We start from the raw sequence: 15,587 nt of genomic DNA, 5'->3' as shown, positions 1-15,587 counted from the left end.
ACGGCAAGGGTAAAATAGACGGCCGAATAATTCGCTCTGCTATACCCGGCATTGAGATCTATGGCTTGTCAAGAATTGTCCGGCCGTTTGTCTTGTCAATGTGTGTTGCAACGTATTCCAAAGCTTCCAGGATTTAAGCGTATAACGAGCAATTCTCCCTCCTCATCCCCTTCTCTCCCTCATTCTTTTTTTTGCACCGTTGAGTGGCTAAAAAGCGGCGAGCGAGAAAAAGCCCGGGAGTAGTAAGAAGACGGTAGGAAAGGTAGACGAAGAAGACAGTAAGGAGAGAGTAAAGGAGTCTGAGAATCCATTAACGAGTGCCGTTTTCATACCTTTTCCATGCCAGCCACTCTCATGCACTCTCTCGCTTCTCCCATCTCTTTTTCAATCCTCGCCACCCACTTTTAGCCGACTATGCATCCCTCTCCTCTCTCTCTCTTTCTCTCTCTTTTTCTGCTTCTTTTTTCACCTTGCTGCTTGAAAGAGCATCCACCGACACAATAGATCGTTCATTACCGATACCGAAGCCCGAAAAGCGGAAAGATAGTAATGTGAGAAAAGGGGTGAATGTGTGTGAGATGTGCATATGAGTTCGTATTCGTGTATGTGTGTGTGTGTTTCATCTCGCAAATACGTTTATACGGCGATATAACGGATACGAAAGACGGATGTAAAGAGAGATGATGGTGCTTTTAAGAGAGATGGCCGATGCCATCGTCACGCTTCGGATCTCCATATCTTTGGAGAGGCGGCGCTTCGTGGACCACAATTACGGGCGGAATCGCGCCCGATGGCTTTAAATTTAAAATCGCTCGACAATTTAATCATAGCGATCATGCATATATATTGAAAAATATACACCGATAGATGCGGGAAGGATCGATTACACCGAGTACCGCAGTTAAATGATGCGCCTAAAATATCGATTGACGTATATCTTCGTGCGAGAGAGATGGAAATTATATTTCTGTTCTTGAATCATATCAGAATGTCTTCTTGTGTCTTGGAAAAACATCTGGAATTCTTAGAATTTCTCTTGAATCTAGAAAAAAATCACAGAACTTTATTTAGGACTTAGGGGAATTTTTAAAAAATTCTCTCTTTGATAATTTTATTATTACATAACCGACAATTATGAATTGTGCTTAAAATATATTATATATTTGTTTTTGTTTATGGCCAAAAGAATATCGAATATACAGTATAAATTCTTTATTGTAACTTTTAGTGATAAAGAAATGAGATTGACATGCAAATGAAAAATGTTTATCTTATAAAAGTTAATGAATTCTTTTTTTCAGTATATATATTTGCAAATCACTTGCACACAAATGGCCCTATATTTTTCCTTTATGAGTGAAAAGCACTAAAAAAACGCACTAGTTTTAGAAAGTTGTACCAAAAAAATTTTCAAAACATTCTCTTTTATTTACCTGGAATTTTAAACAAAAATACCTTGGCAAATTAGAGAATTTTCAAGGAATCTTTTTACAAGATTTAGATACCCTGTATATTCTTGTTACATTATTTTTATTATTATATTTTATTTTATTTTGTATGTTTTATCTATATTTTTATTTGTTATATTTCATCTATATTTTTATTTTTATTTTTCAATGCAAAATCAAGTTTTTGTTTTATATTTGTTTATTTAGTTTGTATATTTGTATTTTTTTTGACAAAATATGGTTAATCATCTTGAAAATGTATAACTATTCTTTTCGAGAAAATTGAATTTAATCGACGTCACTTCAATATTTCTCTTTTTAAATTTTGATTCAATTACCAATTTTAATCAATCGTTTTTTATGTATTTCAGTGACGTGTTAGGACTGTGAAGAGAATCCGAAAGTGACGGAATTAGCGGGCATTAATCGCGACCATCGATGGCGGCCGCGAGTTTTCCTCCAAACTTCTCGAACGTTGGTGTATTAGAGAATTGGTAAGTGTTTTTCTTTTTTGACATAATATTCATTATAAATCGAGTTTGTCTTTATATCGAATATCGGAAAAGCTTGAGATTTTGCCCCGAACTGTATTAAATCAGTAAGTTCGTCATTATCTACGATGCAATTTTGTTCATCGTAATCAATATTAAGCTTTTACAATACCAAGCTTCGAGATATCAATATAATTTAATAATTGATTCTAATTATTAAAAAATTCGCGAAAATTCTGTCGAATCCAATTACGATTAATTTCCGTTCTTAAATCAACATTATTTACGATGCAACTTTGTAAAGTCAATACTCTTACAATATCGAGGTATCGATAATTCAGTAATTGATTGTAATTAATGATAAATTAGCGGAACTTGTGCTGAATGTGCTCAAATTAGGATTGATTTTCATTTAAATTGACTTCGATCGGGAATTGCTTAGCGGTGGAATAAAAAAAGAGTTACAATGAATGATAAATTTACTTGAAATTTGTCGAGGCTCCCGTTTCGCGGAGTTATAAATATCATCGTTTAATTAACAATATTGATTTTAAATACATAGACGTACATTTGTGAGCGCGATCATCGATGATCGACATATAATTAATTCGAATGCATGAAAACTCGGCGCTTTAATCAAGCAAATAGAGTAGGCTTACATATGCTATGTCTCACTGCATGTCGGTAATGTGCGTAAACCTGTACTTCCTGTCTCAAGCTGTTTCACGATCGTTGTATATACACAGTGCACGATACACACTGTAAGAATATACATTCCCGTCAACGACGAGATGGCGATATAGAGTTTCACCCAGCTTAACGGAATGATTTTATTTTACCTCCATTACCATCGAATATTATCCTAATCGAATACGTCGTGACAAATGACAAATTGTCTCTGTGCATCTGTAACATATTGAACGAACCGTCTCTCTGACACCTGGCCAACAATGTCGCGAGAGACGATTATTAATCATTATCATTCCCATGAGAACTTTCGACATTAAATATGTCATATAATGAAAATTGAACCAAAATGGGAAATCTATTCGAACTTAATCGAGGAGTAATATTCCGTCGCGTTTAATTTTCGCGCGCGCGCGACGTCGCGGGGAATCCCCTCGTTTAATTTCCTTTTAATCTTAATTAAGAAATCTCCCTACGCCGGTCGTCCCGCAAATCATCCCGCGAGTCCGAGAGATTCGAGCGTGATATTTGTACGTCGTCGGGCACAATAAAGTGGCTTAGACAATGCGGCATTGTTGTACGCGCGTTTCGTGCAGACAAGATATCTTGCACGGAAGGTCAGATGCCGTATTATCGTCCGCCCGTCACGGACGGAATGGAACGCTTGCAGCAGCAACAGCAGCAGCAGCAGCGAAGGCAGCAACGGCGGGGAATGAAAAGTAGGTTTCTTCTATTTTCCAGTTTTGATTAAAGTTCCTTTTAGGAGGAGAGCAAACATGGAGATTCTTTGCGCGCGTGCATATACATACATTCATACATAGCGAGATGAGAATTCGCGCGCCACGCACGTACCTTCGTACCCTCTTCCACCCCCGCGAGTCTCCAGCCCGAAAGGAAAACAAGACGAGTCCGCGATTAGGTCTTTCGCCACCCTTTGTTCCCGACCCGCGAGCCTTGCGTGCCTAAGATCGAAGGAGAATAGTAATCAGCAAGGATCGCTTTGTATCGGTTTGTTTGGTAGAATCGCGAATGTTTTCCAGAGGGCCCAATCTCTATTCTAGCGGTAGGAAAAATTGATAATTTTTGGGGATTTTCTTCCCGAGGAATATTAGAAATTTATCTTCTTACGTTTTTTTTTTATTGATATTTAGGTACGTCTGTATTTTTAAATCTCTCGTAAATTATCCAAGGTAAAAAAACTGATTCTAATTTTATTCCATAAAATATTTTTTTTTAGGATACTGGACGTAGTTTTATTAGGAAAAATTGAGAAATGACAAAATAGTGTCATTTCACAATTAAATATCTCAGCTTGTTGAAATTTTTTTTATTTCTTGAAGACCGGAGAAATATTAGATATTAATTTTTGAAATTTTAATTAAATCGACTACCCCATAAATATTCTGTGGAATAAAATTGGACTGAGTTTTTTTTCATTTCAGACAATTACACGCGAGAAGCGAGTAGGACGTCGGACTGTCGAATCATACATTTTTGAACACGCTTTTGAATACGCGGAAGCTCGTATTGAAAAAAAGGTAAATATTCAAGATTTAAAAATGTCGACGTATTGTATAAACATCAATAGAAACATACGTAAAACGTCAAAAAGATCAATTTCCAATATTTTTCCAAAGAAATTCCTGAAAATCAATTTTTTGCATTATTAGAGCAGATTGGACCCTTAAGCTAAAACCACCGTACCATCTGCTCTCGCGATAGATATGTACGTATATATCGTGTGAATTATTGCTACGTATCTGCTTACTGATGGTCTACAAATAGGAAGTATCGATATTACGCGCGAAATGTCACAACGCTTGGGATCCAATTTAAAGTCTTGAAATATGGATTGTAAAGTCGAGCGTGTTTAATTGTACGTAAATCCGGATGCATTATACGATATACATGACACATGAAACGCTCGGCGATTTTATTTATAATCGTATGTGCAATCGTGCCGCTTCGCTTCTCATTCTAGCGATTAAATGCCACATGGATGACTCGAATGTCGATTAGCGACATTAATGTGAAGGATTATATCATTCACCGCGATTAATTCGCGGTGATTCGAATTCGGCGTCATATATATATATTATAATCATCGATTTTTCTCGTTAAAAAAATTTAATAATGGATAGATTCCGCGCATATGCTTCGCGATGATATTTGCCATTCAGAGCCGGATATTGTAATTGAAAAAAAAAAAAGAAAAATCACGAATGTTATGCATTTTAAGGCGCTCGATGATTTTTATTCGTACCTTTCCAGACAAGATTGTACTTTTCTAACAATCTACATCTCATAAGATGTATGTAATATGCTCGGAATCACATTACGTTTCAAAATGGCGTCATCTTGGCTTTAAATGCTCTTCAAACGCAGCAGTCTATTCGCGAGCGTGTTTTTACATCAGCAAGCTTGTCCACCCACGTACACTTGGCATTCGGTCGTTCTTCTCGTTAGGGACGCGCGTAATGAGCGGATATTAAGTACAACCCGCGATGGGTTGTTCTCCTTTCGCGTATTTTGTTGAGAGACGCGAAAGACAGACTTGTATATTTTCGGATAAATTCATCGAGGGAGGGTGGGCAATCGCATTCTTGCTCTCTTTCTCCCTCTCTCTTTCGATGACAGAAACCTTCGTGGACGGTCGCTCCTTTGCGAACTTTGAGACTTTGTACAAAACGACGGCAGGTGCGAGGTCGCCCACGCGACGTATATTGGTCGACGAGATAGAGTGGGTGGCGTCCACAATTAGACGATGTTAGCGCGTGCATACGTACATGCATAAATTGATGTTACTTGCCAACGGCAACACGGGACGTACGCGCCTCGCGCACCCCCTCCCCCCTCCCCCCTCCCGCGTGGGGGTGACAAACCGTGCCGCGGATTTTTGCGTAGCGGCCCGCGGAATTAATTTGCGCGACGGCGGCGGAAATGGAGATTGAAATATCTGCTGGCCGAGTTTTCCGAGGGAGATCGACGTAGGCGACTGGAAGCGCGATGTCAGCCTCGAACTCGGTCGCGGAACTCTTGTAAACGAGTTGAAATAAATTTGATAAATTCTCGCGGAGACGCATACGTTCGCTGCTTTCTGCTTTTTGCGCGTTTCTCTTTTATTTAAATTTGTTAGATCGGCATATATCGATAAAATGTACGATACAGATGTTTGTTTCCGCTGCCTCTTTTTTTCTCCTTTTTTTATTTTATTTTATTCGCGATGCCTTTTTTTCCCTCGCTGCCAATTTTATTTAACGACCATCGACGCAAACATGTATCGATTATGGAGTAATTGTCGGGAACTGTTTCTATTTCTGATAATATTGCGGGAGAGATTTATTTCTGCAAAGTAATAATGTTTTACGAGTAATATTGAATAACTGCGTGATTTTAATATCTCCTCGAAAGGATAGCATTTTTTTCGCGTATCTAAAAGAGGGATTTAATAGATGATAAAACCTTCATCTGTCGATCGATTTCCGTTCCATCGCGGTGAAAGATCTTCGTCAGGAATTCTATTAGCGCGACGAGATTAATTCACGGCTGACTATATAATTTGCACATCGCGGTACTATTATCTTGAATTTTATACAAGCCGATGCGCCGATGTGTAATCCCTCAAAAGCTCGAAAGCAAATCCGGAACAAGAATCCCGCTGGCCAAATGGAGCACTCTCGGCGTTGACTAGCCAAAGAAATTTATTGCCGCAAAAATAAAGCTATCTTTTAATGGATATACCGCGGCTGATAGCTTAACATGCTCGCAGAACGCAACTACGATTTATAACAATTAATTATAAAGTTAAAATCTATCATAAAAATAAGTTGATACATATAACATGTTCCTTTTGTCGAATAAGTAAAAGAAAAACTTTGATAAAGTAAGCACGTGATGCCTAATAATAATACAAAATACAATAAAGAGATGTGATATTTATATACAATCTTCAAGAGCCTTATATTTAATAGATTTGAAAATTTTACATTCATTTATATACAATATTCATTTTCACATTTTAACATATATTGTAGAAGATATATTCTAAGTAATACGTTTTTAATTTTGTGACTTTTTCTTTTGGCCCCTGAAATATTCGATTTTGAAATATTATAAAAATAATAGTTTTAAAAAAGAGAATTTAATCACAATAATTGTAATTTTGACATATGTTTTGAAAATCTGATCCTTTATTATGAAATAAAGCCAGAGTACGCTTCAAAATTATTTCTGGATTACTGTTTAATTATTGATTAAGAATTATATATAAATTATATAATATTAATATAAAATATTAATATATTATAATATTATATAAATTTAATATATATAAATTTATATATGATTAAGAATTATATATATAAAATATATTGATTATATATTATATATATAACTTATTTCAACCCACATCCTCTACAAAACATATGTTACTATGAAAATGATCTGCGTGCAAAGTTAATATCAAGTTTTATCATAAATTTATATATACAATCGTCAAGACTCTCTGCGAGGAAATTGCGTGAAATCACTTTTATTGGGTAATCCGTGCGCACAGGGACAATCCTCGGGACTATCTTAGCGGCTTAAGATGGAGGATGAAATCGCCTCTCTTGTATCGTGCACTCTCGTTCTACCCCGACGTGGAGACCACAGCAATGGCCCTACATACCGCACGGTAGGGTCGTATAAACGAGTTTCGGTGGAAGTGGCTCGAAACCCACGAGTTTCCGGTGTCGCAGGATTGCCATGGCCGGTAACGCCTTTGCCATGGTACACCGCACGACACCGCAATCTGTTCTGCATTATCCCCGTGTTTAAAATCGCCACCGATAAGCACAATCGATACACCCGATATGTACAGAATCTCGACGTTTTATTCAGACGATCGTCCCCGATGCAACGCCGGTTTATCGACGTTTCATCGCGCTTCCAACTCACTTGTTATGATATGACGTATTATTGACACGTCGAAGCAACAGTAACGCGGATCGCCTTTCCGGTTATACTAGGTTTATACTAGGGATCCTTGCTTCAATTATATCCTTTCAATCGAATTTGACGTTTCTGGTTTTCAAAAATTGTCTATTAAGTAAAGGTCCTTGCGTTGCATCAAAGGTATCTCTGGAAACACGTTTTGTCGTGCATTAATTTACCGAATAAAAATAAATTTGAGACCTTCGTGTCACGTTCCACGAATAAAAATAATATAAGAATATCACGGAAGCAGCAGAAATATCCGTTCCGATTTCTTCCTTCGGTGACCTCTCAGATCGATACGATATCAGGCTTGACAGGCGAAACAGAGAGTCCGTGTTACGGCTTTTGGTAACGATTTCGCCGAGTGATATCGGTGCCAGGATATCAAAAACCGATGGCGGCCGCGATACACGCGAATAATCCGCAGACTTCACATTTTTCGCTAGGTTATCCTTGATGCCGTTGTTAATAAAAGATCACGTGAAAGAGAAGAGGATTCGAAAAGTAAGAAAGTGAAAATATATTGCAACGTCCTTTAATTAAGGAGCATCCTGTTTTCAGTATATCGCCTTTCTGATGATTAGAATCTCATCATCACTTTTTCATTATTAAATATAAATTAATATAAATTTAAAGAGACTTAAAAAAGAGCTTTAAATAATAACCTAGTCTTTATAAGTTATTATAAATTTACTTTTTTCAGCGGCTTTAATATAATTTCTGGATCATCGTGAGTATTTTGGGTATTTGTTTCGTTACCATTTGACTTTCAGCATCGGATATTCACGTGTCAATAAATGTCCCGATAATAGACTGATAATCGATTGTAGAAACGCTCTATTTAAACGTAAATCGCTTATTTACCTCGCGTCACGACACCATAATTACATGTTTCTTTCACTGCTTTACACAATGAAGATACCAGAGTGTGGTGAATAGCTGTCCCTAAGGGAAAACTCACCGCGACGTATATCAGCTGGCACGCCAGGCACATGGCGGGTTGTACTACTTGCGAGAATCTCCTTCGCTATCGTTTCTTTTTTCCTTTTCACTTCGTATCGAACGCCCATTATTACGTTTTACTTTTGCGTTCAACTAGAAAAAAAAGGAAAAATACGAGTGCCTCGATAAATTCGCTGCGCTTTTGCGCGAAACGTTGCGTGTATGTATTTCACGCTGCGAGCGAGCCGTTAAATTGATCACGACGACGTGCAACGTCAAACCCCTGCCAACTAATCTAGCCAAAGTTATATCGCGAGGTGTCACTGATTATTATCGCGTCCGGTTCCAGACTGACTGCCGTGTAAATTTGGGGACTTTCGTAAGATCCGTAATGCATCAAGACCAATTTAACGCAAAACGACACGTGCTCTAAAAATCAGGCGACCTGTTTAACTCATTCGTGATTGCCTCAAAAATAAAAAAAAAAAAAGAAAAATTGGAAACCATTCGTCAGAGTGAGTCTCTCTTGTTTCGCTTGAATTTCGGATTTAAACATTTTGCAAGAGAGATGTGCTCCGTATTTTTGTCGAGAGACTAAAACACGCATCTTGTCCAGCATTTTTTCTTCTTTTCTTCTTTTTTTTCTTCAATATGACTTTCTTCAATTTTTCTCCTTTTCTTCTTCATTACGATTTTCTCCAATTTTTCTTCTTTTCTTTTTCATTACAATTTTCTTCAATTTTTCTTCTTTTCTTCTTCATTACGATTTTCTTTAATTTTTCTTCTTTTTTTTATAAATACGATGTATACTTAACCCTCCCAACCCTGCCTTTCTCCTTAGTAAAAGCTCCTTTCTCACGACCAGTTTATGCCTTCGTGTAACACCCTCCCACTTTCCGGTTATTTCACCATCGCTCGTATTTCAAAGTGTAGATAGCGAACAAATTTCAGCGAACATCTCACATATATGCTTCCCCCGTATGAACTACTTATTATTTACGCCCGTGTCTTTTCAACTATTTTAGAAAATCGTACAACAGTAAAATCGCACGCTATATCTTTCTACACATCTCTTATTTCCATATTCTTACATTTTATTGATTCTGAAAGACTTTGGAGAACCGTGCCTTGAACAATTCTCGTACTCCTTGTAGTATAAACGTTGTGTATAACGCGTGACTCGAGAGAAACATGCGAAGGACAATAAACATTTCCAAGTATTGTATTGTATATTTGCCTCGTAATTGTTATTTTACGATACTTATGGGGTTCTTATCTGGTTTCCTTGTGGGAACCCGTACACACACACCCAAGCAGCTCCGCATTTCTCGCCTTTTGCGTATCTCGGCATCTTGCGACCTGTTCTCGAAGGTAGGAAACGTAGGTAGGAAGATGAAAGAGAGGAGGGCCGCCGTTTACGGGCGGTAAGTCGGCCAATTTATGGCACTCAGAAATTTATAGGTTCAATTTCCGCGATATTTAAACGACTCGACGGCTAAAATCCTCGCCACCCGTCGGTGAATTTTCGCTGATTTTTTTTTATCCCAAAAAACGCGGCATGATAAAATAACTCTGCCATTGTTGGCACTCGCGTGCATTCTAATTGGTTATGCAAACTATCTTGGAAATTCAAAAAATCGCGCGTACACATATTCTGATTTGAATACGATAATAATAAAAAAAAAATTATATTTTATTTTTGATAAATGATTTTAAATGCATTTTTATGTATTTTTGTTAAATATTTGTTTAAATACACGTATTCATCGCTGAAAAAAATTAAATCATAAACGAATGTTTGCCATGGAGTTAATTCAGTTTCAATTTACCGGTCACCGGTTTATGCTGTATATCTTTGATAATTTTGTCGCCTTTCTCCGTCGCTCGTGAGGGTCGTGATATTTATCAAAACATTGTAGTCCGGACTGCGCGCGTCCTAGAAACGATCTGGATGGAGTTTTCGCGAGGCGAGTACGTACATAAAATACGGCAAACACAATCCTGCCAAATATACATACACGTTACTTGCCTGGAGAGAGAGCGGTGGAATATTAATTTAAACCAACGTTATATAGTATCGCATCGTTTCTAGAAACAGGAAAGTTACTCTTTAATGAACAAAAATATTACGTTTATTAATATTACCAAATTATACTTTATTACTGTTATTTTCTGCTTTAATATCGTGAAAATTATAACAGATAATAATAGAAATATTAAATTATTGAATCTTGAAAATATCCTTCCTTTGCTTTCAATATTGCCAGATATTCTTGGCATTCTTGATAACAGTTTATTTTTAAATTATTAGAATAGATGAATTTCCATTTTTCAGACACTTTTATTAAATTCATCTCACAATAATTTTAGTAGGTTAACAGAAAGCGAGAGAAGTCATTTTGAGGAATCAAAAATTTAATATTTCTGTTATTATTTCTTATAATTTTAAAGAATCAAAAATTTAATTTTCTGTTATTATTTATTATAATTTTTACGGTTAAAGCATAAAATTATATTATTAAAGCATAAAATAACATCGTAATAAAATATAAATTAATAAAAAATATTTATATTTTTTATTTAAAATTATAACAGATAATAATAAAAATAATAAATTTTTGATTCTTCAAGACACTTTCCCTTTGCTTTCAATATTGCCAGACATTCTTGGCATTCTTAATAACAGTTGTTTTTTAAAATTGTTAAAATAGGAAAATTTCCATTTTTCAGACACTTATTAAATTCATCTCGCAATAGTTCTAATAGATTAAGAGAGAGGTATTTTGAAGAATCAAAAATTTAATATTTCTGTTATTATTTGTTATAACTTTTGTGATTGAAACATAAAATTATAGCAGATTATTAAAGCATAAAATAACACAGTAATAAAATACAAATTAATAATATTTATATTTAAATTAGTAATATTTATATTTCTGTTCATTTTTTAAAGTAACAACTTCCCTGCTATAAATAATGCAATAATTTTACTGTATATTTCTATCATATGTACCAGGACGATATGTGTGGGTGTGTGATTAAAATAAATACTTGAAAATTTTGATTCGGAAACAGACGATATATATTTTGCGAAAATATGTACATTGCATGAGGATTTTAAAACCACGTTCTTCTCTTTGAACGTTTTATGGCTGACAATTCAATGACTGTATAATGAGACTCTCTTTCTCTTTCTCTCTCTCTCTCTCTCTCTCTCTCTCTCTCTCATTCTCGTACTTCTCGTTTAGATAAAATCAATTTAAATATAGTTCGTTAGTTCGACGCACGTTGTTATCTCCCAGAGGAAAGAAACGGTGGTTATACAGCGACAATATTCATCGGGGATCTCGCTTCTCGGAGGACGGGGGCATATCCCGTACCGCCGGTCGCACTATGCAAATTGAATTTACGTAATAAAATTGCGCGATTCCCGTTGTCTCGAGTCTGAAGCGGAGCTCAGAGAGCTCGGGACTCGCAACACGGGAAGAGAGAGCGGAGTGCCCTGCTCCCTTTACGGAAGCGGACCCTCTCCACGTTGCGTTTCGAACCTTTCTCTCCCCTTCCATCTCTCCTCTTCCCCCCCCCTCCTCCCCACATCTCCCCCCTTTCGAACGAACCGTGGAAGCGCTACGAGTGCCACGGAGGTAAATCCCAGGTGTCTGCCTCATCTCACGACTGGCGTCGTGTTACGTTGGGGGCTGCGAGAAGGGCTGCCGGAGAGCAGCATTTCCGGTTCTTTGTCTTGAACGATTCGCGCGGAAATCGTTTGCCATTTGCGTGTATTCGCGAGTTAGCGTTGTAGTTTCATGATACGATCCGCGAAATCCCTTCGCGGCGCACTCCCCCTCCGAGGGGGCGAAATCTTCCGCGATCCCTTGCGCCGGAGATGTTGAAAATTGCGGAAAGTCTGAATGTCAATCTTAATACGAGCGACATATCCTTCTCTCTCTTTCTCTCTCTTTCTCTCTCTCTCTTTCTCTTAATTTGATTTGATTTTATAAACATTTCTGATATATTTTTGCGCAGAGCTGTTACAAATCGCTACTAAATATCGCTACTAAGTACACCTGCAAAAATGGGGGTTAAAATTGTTTTTTAAAATGCAATAGTGATTTTGTGCGCTGAATCCGAATCTGGCCGCCAAATTTGCACATCAAGTTTTTGAGTTATTTGTAGTTGAATAGTCTAAAAATCGCTATTTTGGCCAATTTCATGAATTTATTGTGAGTAAACCAAATTTTTTGAAATATTTTTGTCAATGGCATAGTAGTCACTTTCATCTTTCGAATCCCGTTTCGATTACCCCGCCGCACGATTTTTTTTCGCTCAGATATACAAGTTATAAGACTGGTCATGCATAAAGATCCAATAAGCCATTTTAAATCAACCGTGCCACTTCTCTATCTCACTACGAGTCAAAATTAGGGTAAAAATATATATTTTTAAATACCTTCTGTCACCTTTTGAAATTAAAAATGGCGCGTCCAATATGGTGAATAGACACACTATAAAAAGGCACAATAAAAAGGCATAAAATTTAGAAAAATTTATCAAAATGTGTAACAACTATTAGACATTTCTTTACAATACTTTTTTGGCCAACCGAACCTGACATATGTCAGTCTTTTCAAATTTCAAGATCATGGATCTACCATAATGATGTCTATATAAATTTTCTTTAACGTAAATTTTCTTACAACTTCATACTTATATATCTCAGCGAAAAAAAATCGTGCGGCGGTAATCGAAAGTGAATTTGAAAGGCGAAAGTGAGTATTATACGATGCCATTGGCAGAAATATTTCAAAAAATTTGGTTTTTCCACAATAAATTCATGAAATTGGCCAAAATAGCGATTTTTAAGCCATTCAATTACAAATTACTCAAAAACGTGACGTGCTACGCAAATTTGGCGGCCAGATTCGGATTCAGCGCACAAAATTACGTCGGAAATCACTATTGCATCTTAAAAAACAAAAACCTCGCAGGCCTGTGGTATCGCTACTAAAACCTAACTCGATCGCGTTTCATAATAACATTTGCAAAATGTTGCTCCGCAAAAACGGTATTTCTCTCCTCGGAGAAATATATAGCCATAGTTACATAATCGTCACGTCCAAACAATCGTAATTATCGCTTTCTATTTAGCGGGTGAAAAAAAAGAAGAATGAGACGTAACAAATTATACTTCATTAGCGCTCTCCGGAAACAAAAGTGTCACTTTATATATAATTATTCTCGTTATATCTCTTCAATTTATGCACGAGAACGTACAGATACATTCGCGAACCGTCCACGAAGGAGCAAGCGTTTTTTTGCCCCGGTTATGCACACTCGAGGGCGGTTCATTTGCCCCCTGCCCGCACCCTTGCCCCCCGGTTTCTTAGTCTACATTCGCGTCCGGAATCTGATCGGCTCGGCGATTTGGACACGAGCCAACGCGGGCTGAATCCTGACCTGCTCCTGTATATAACGCGATACACATTTCGTACGTTACATTCTCGTGCCACGCGAGTTTGCCCGCGAGGGGGAGAGATGGCGGCGAGAGAAAAGGAGAGAGAGAGAGAAAGAGAGAGAGAGACAGAGAGAGCGGGAAGGCGCGAAAGCGATTACGTGGGTGTGCTTTGCGGAAAAACGGGCAGTCAAACCGATATAACCGCCTGTCTACAACGGCAAGCTGTGCTCGCATAAAGCCATTGTTGTTCCGCATCCCAAACACGTTCGTATCCGCGCGCGCTATCATCCACCCTCCTCTCATCCCTCGCTCCGCTTCTTACAGTCTCGATTATGCAAAATCGTTCTAGCGAGCAAAGTGACATATTCGTAAACGTACGACTCGCCGAGGATCGCGAGGATATCTCTCTCGTTCTTATCTCTTGAGAAACGTGCGGTGAAATCGCGCAAGTTTTTCGAAACTTGTTCGAAATGGATTCGAAAGGGGGTAGAGAGTCCTTATCGAAAGGAATTAGCCAAAGATTGCGAAGATAGAATCACAAATACTGGACGAATCGACACACACTTTGTGAAATGTTAATTCAAATCAGTTGATGTAGAATGATTACATCATTTACAGGAGATTTAAGGCTAGAATATTCATAAAAATATTGCACTGATATTGAAGATTTAAATCTCGTCTTAGTCTTGAGTGAATCATTTTTATTTAATATTGGACAATTATTTAATATTAATTGTATATTATTTAAAATTAATTATATATTATATTTATTTATTTTTATATTTATTTAACATAATTTTTATATATAATTTGAGCCAAAATTATTACTTTCAAACATTTGTATAATTTCTAAAATATAATATATTAATATTTATTAAAATAATACTCAACACACGTTTTATCATATAATTCAAAATAATTATTACTATTTATGTCATTTTTTATACGTAAAATTTTATATAGCTAAATAATTAAAAAAAATAAGTAAAAATTAAATAAGTTAAATAAGTAAAATTTTAATATATTATATACATATTTTTTTAAATATTTATTTTGTTTATTATATATTCATTTTTTTCTAAATTTATTAATAAAAATTTTAATAAATATTTTTTTTATTAAATAGAATTTTATAAAATAAGTAATTTTTCTTCCTCATCTATTTTACAAATATATATATATATATATATATATTTTAGCTTCTCTCAAATAAAACCAATAAGCTTGACAAGATCAATAATCTTGACAATCTTCATCTTGTCTTGATAATTAATTAAAAATCTTTATCTGACTTTGAAATTCAGGCGAATAAATAGACTTGTGCAATCTTATGCAACTGTAATTGTCCATTTAAAGAGAAAAAAAAGAGATTCGCACACCGAGAAATGTCACGTTTAATTAAATAAATACTTTTTCGATATCTCTCTTGATTTGAACGTAATCGAATAATTCTCACGCGAATAACATTTCCGGCATTTGTCGTATACTTATAACGTATCGTGCAGTGTGTAGTAAATTTGTAGTTGCATAACGAATGGTGTCAGGCAATATCCTTTCGCCTCATGGCTCCCATACTGGTTTCTTACT

General features: G+C 36.3%; 1 protein-coding gene across 8 annotated transcripts in view; it reads left to right on the top strand.

The window, feature by feature from the left end:
- The window catches only part of LOC105253985 (RNA-binding protein Musashi homolog 2), a 128,436-nt gene that overhangs the window by 52,684 nt on the left and 60,165 nt on the right, over positions 1-15,587 (top strand). For all 8 annotated transcript variants that reach the window (XM_025409896.1, XM_025409902.1, XM_025409900.1 and 5 more), the window contains one exon: positions 1,820-1,942. In XM_025409896.1, the coding sequence (XP_025265681.1) occupies positions 1,887-1,942 (56 nt within the window). In that variant the 5' untranslated portion in view covers positions 1,820-1,886. The remainder of the gene's footprint in view (positions 1-1,819; positions 1,943-15,587) is intronic.

The sequence above is a fragment of the Camponotus floridanus genome, unplaced genomic scaffold (assembly GCF_003227725.1).
Source record: "Camponotus floridanus strain SB8 unplaced genomic scaffold, Cflo_v7.5 scaffold29, whole genome shotgun sequence".
NCBI classification, from domain to species: domain Eukaryota; kingdom Metazoa; phylum Arthropoda; class Insecta; order Hymenoptera; family Formicidae; genus Camponotus; species Camponotus floridanus.
The sequence above is the reverse complement of the archived record's forward strand: the minus strand, read 5'-3'. Positions and strand labels throughout refer to the sequence as shown.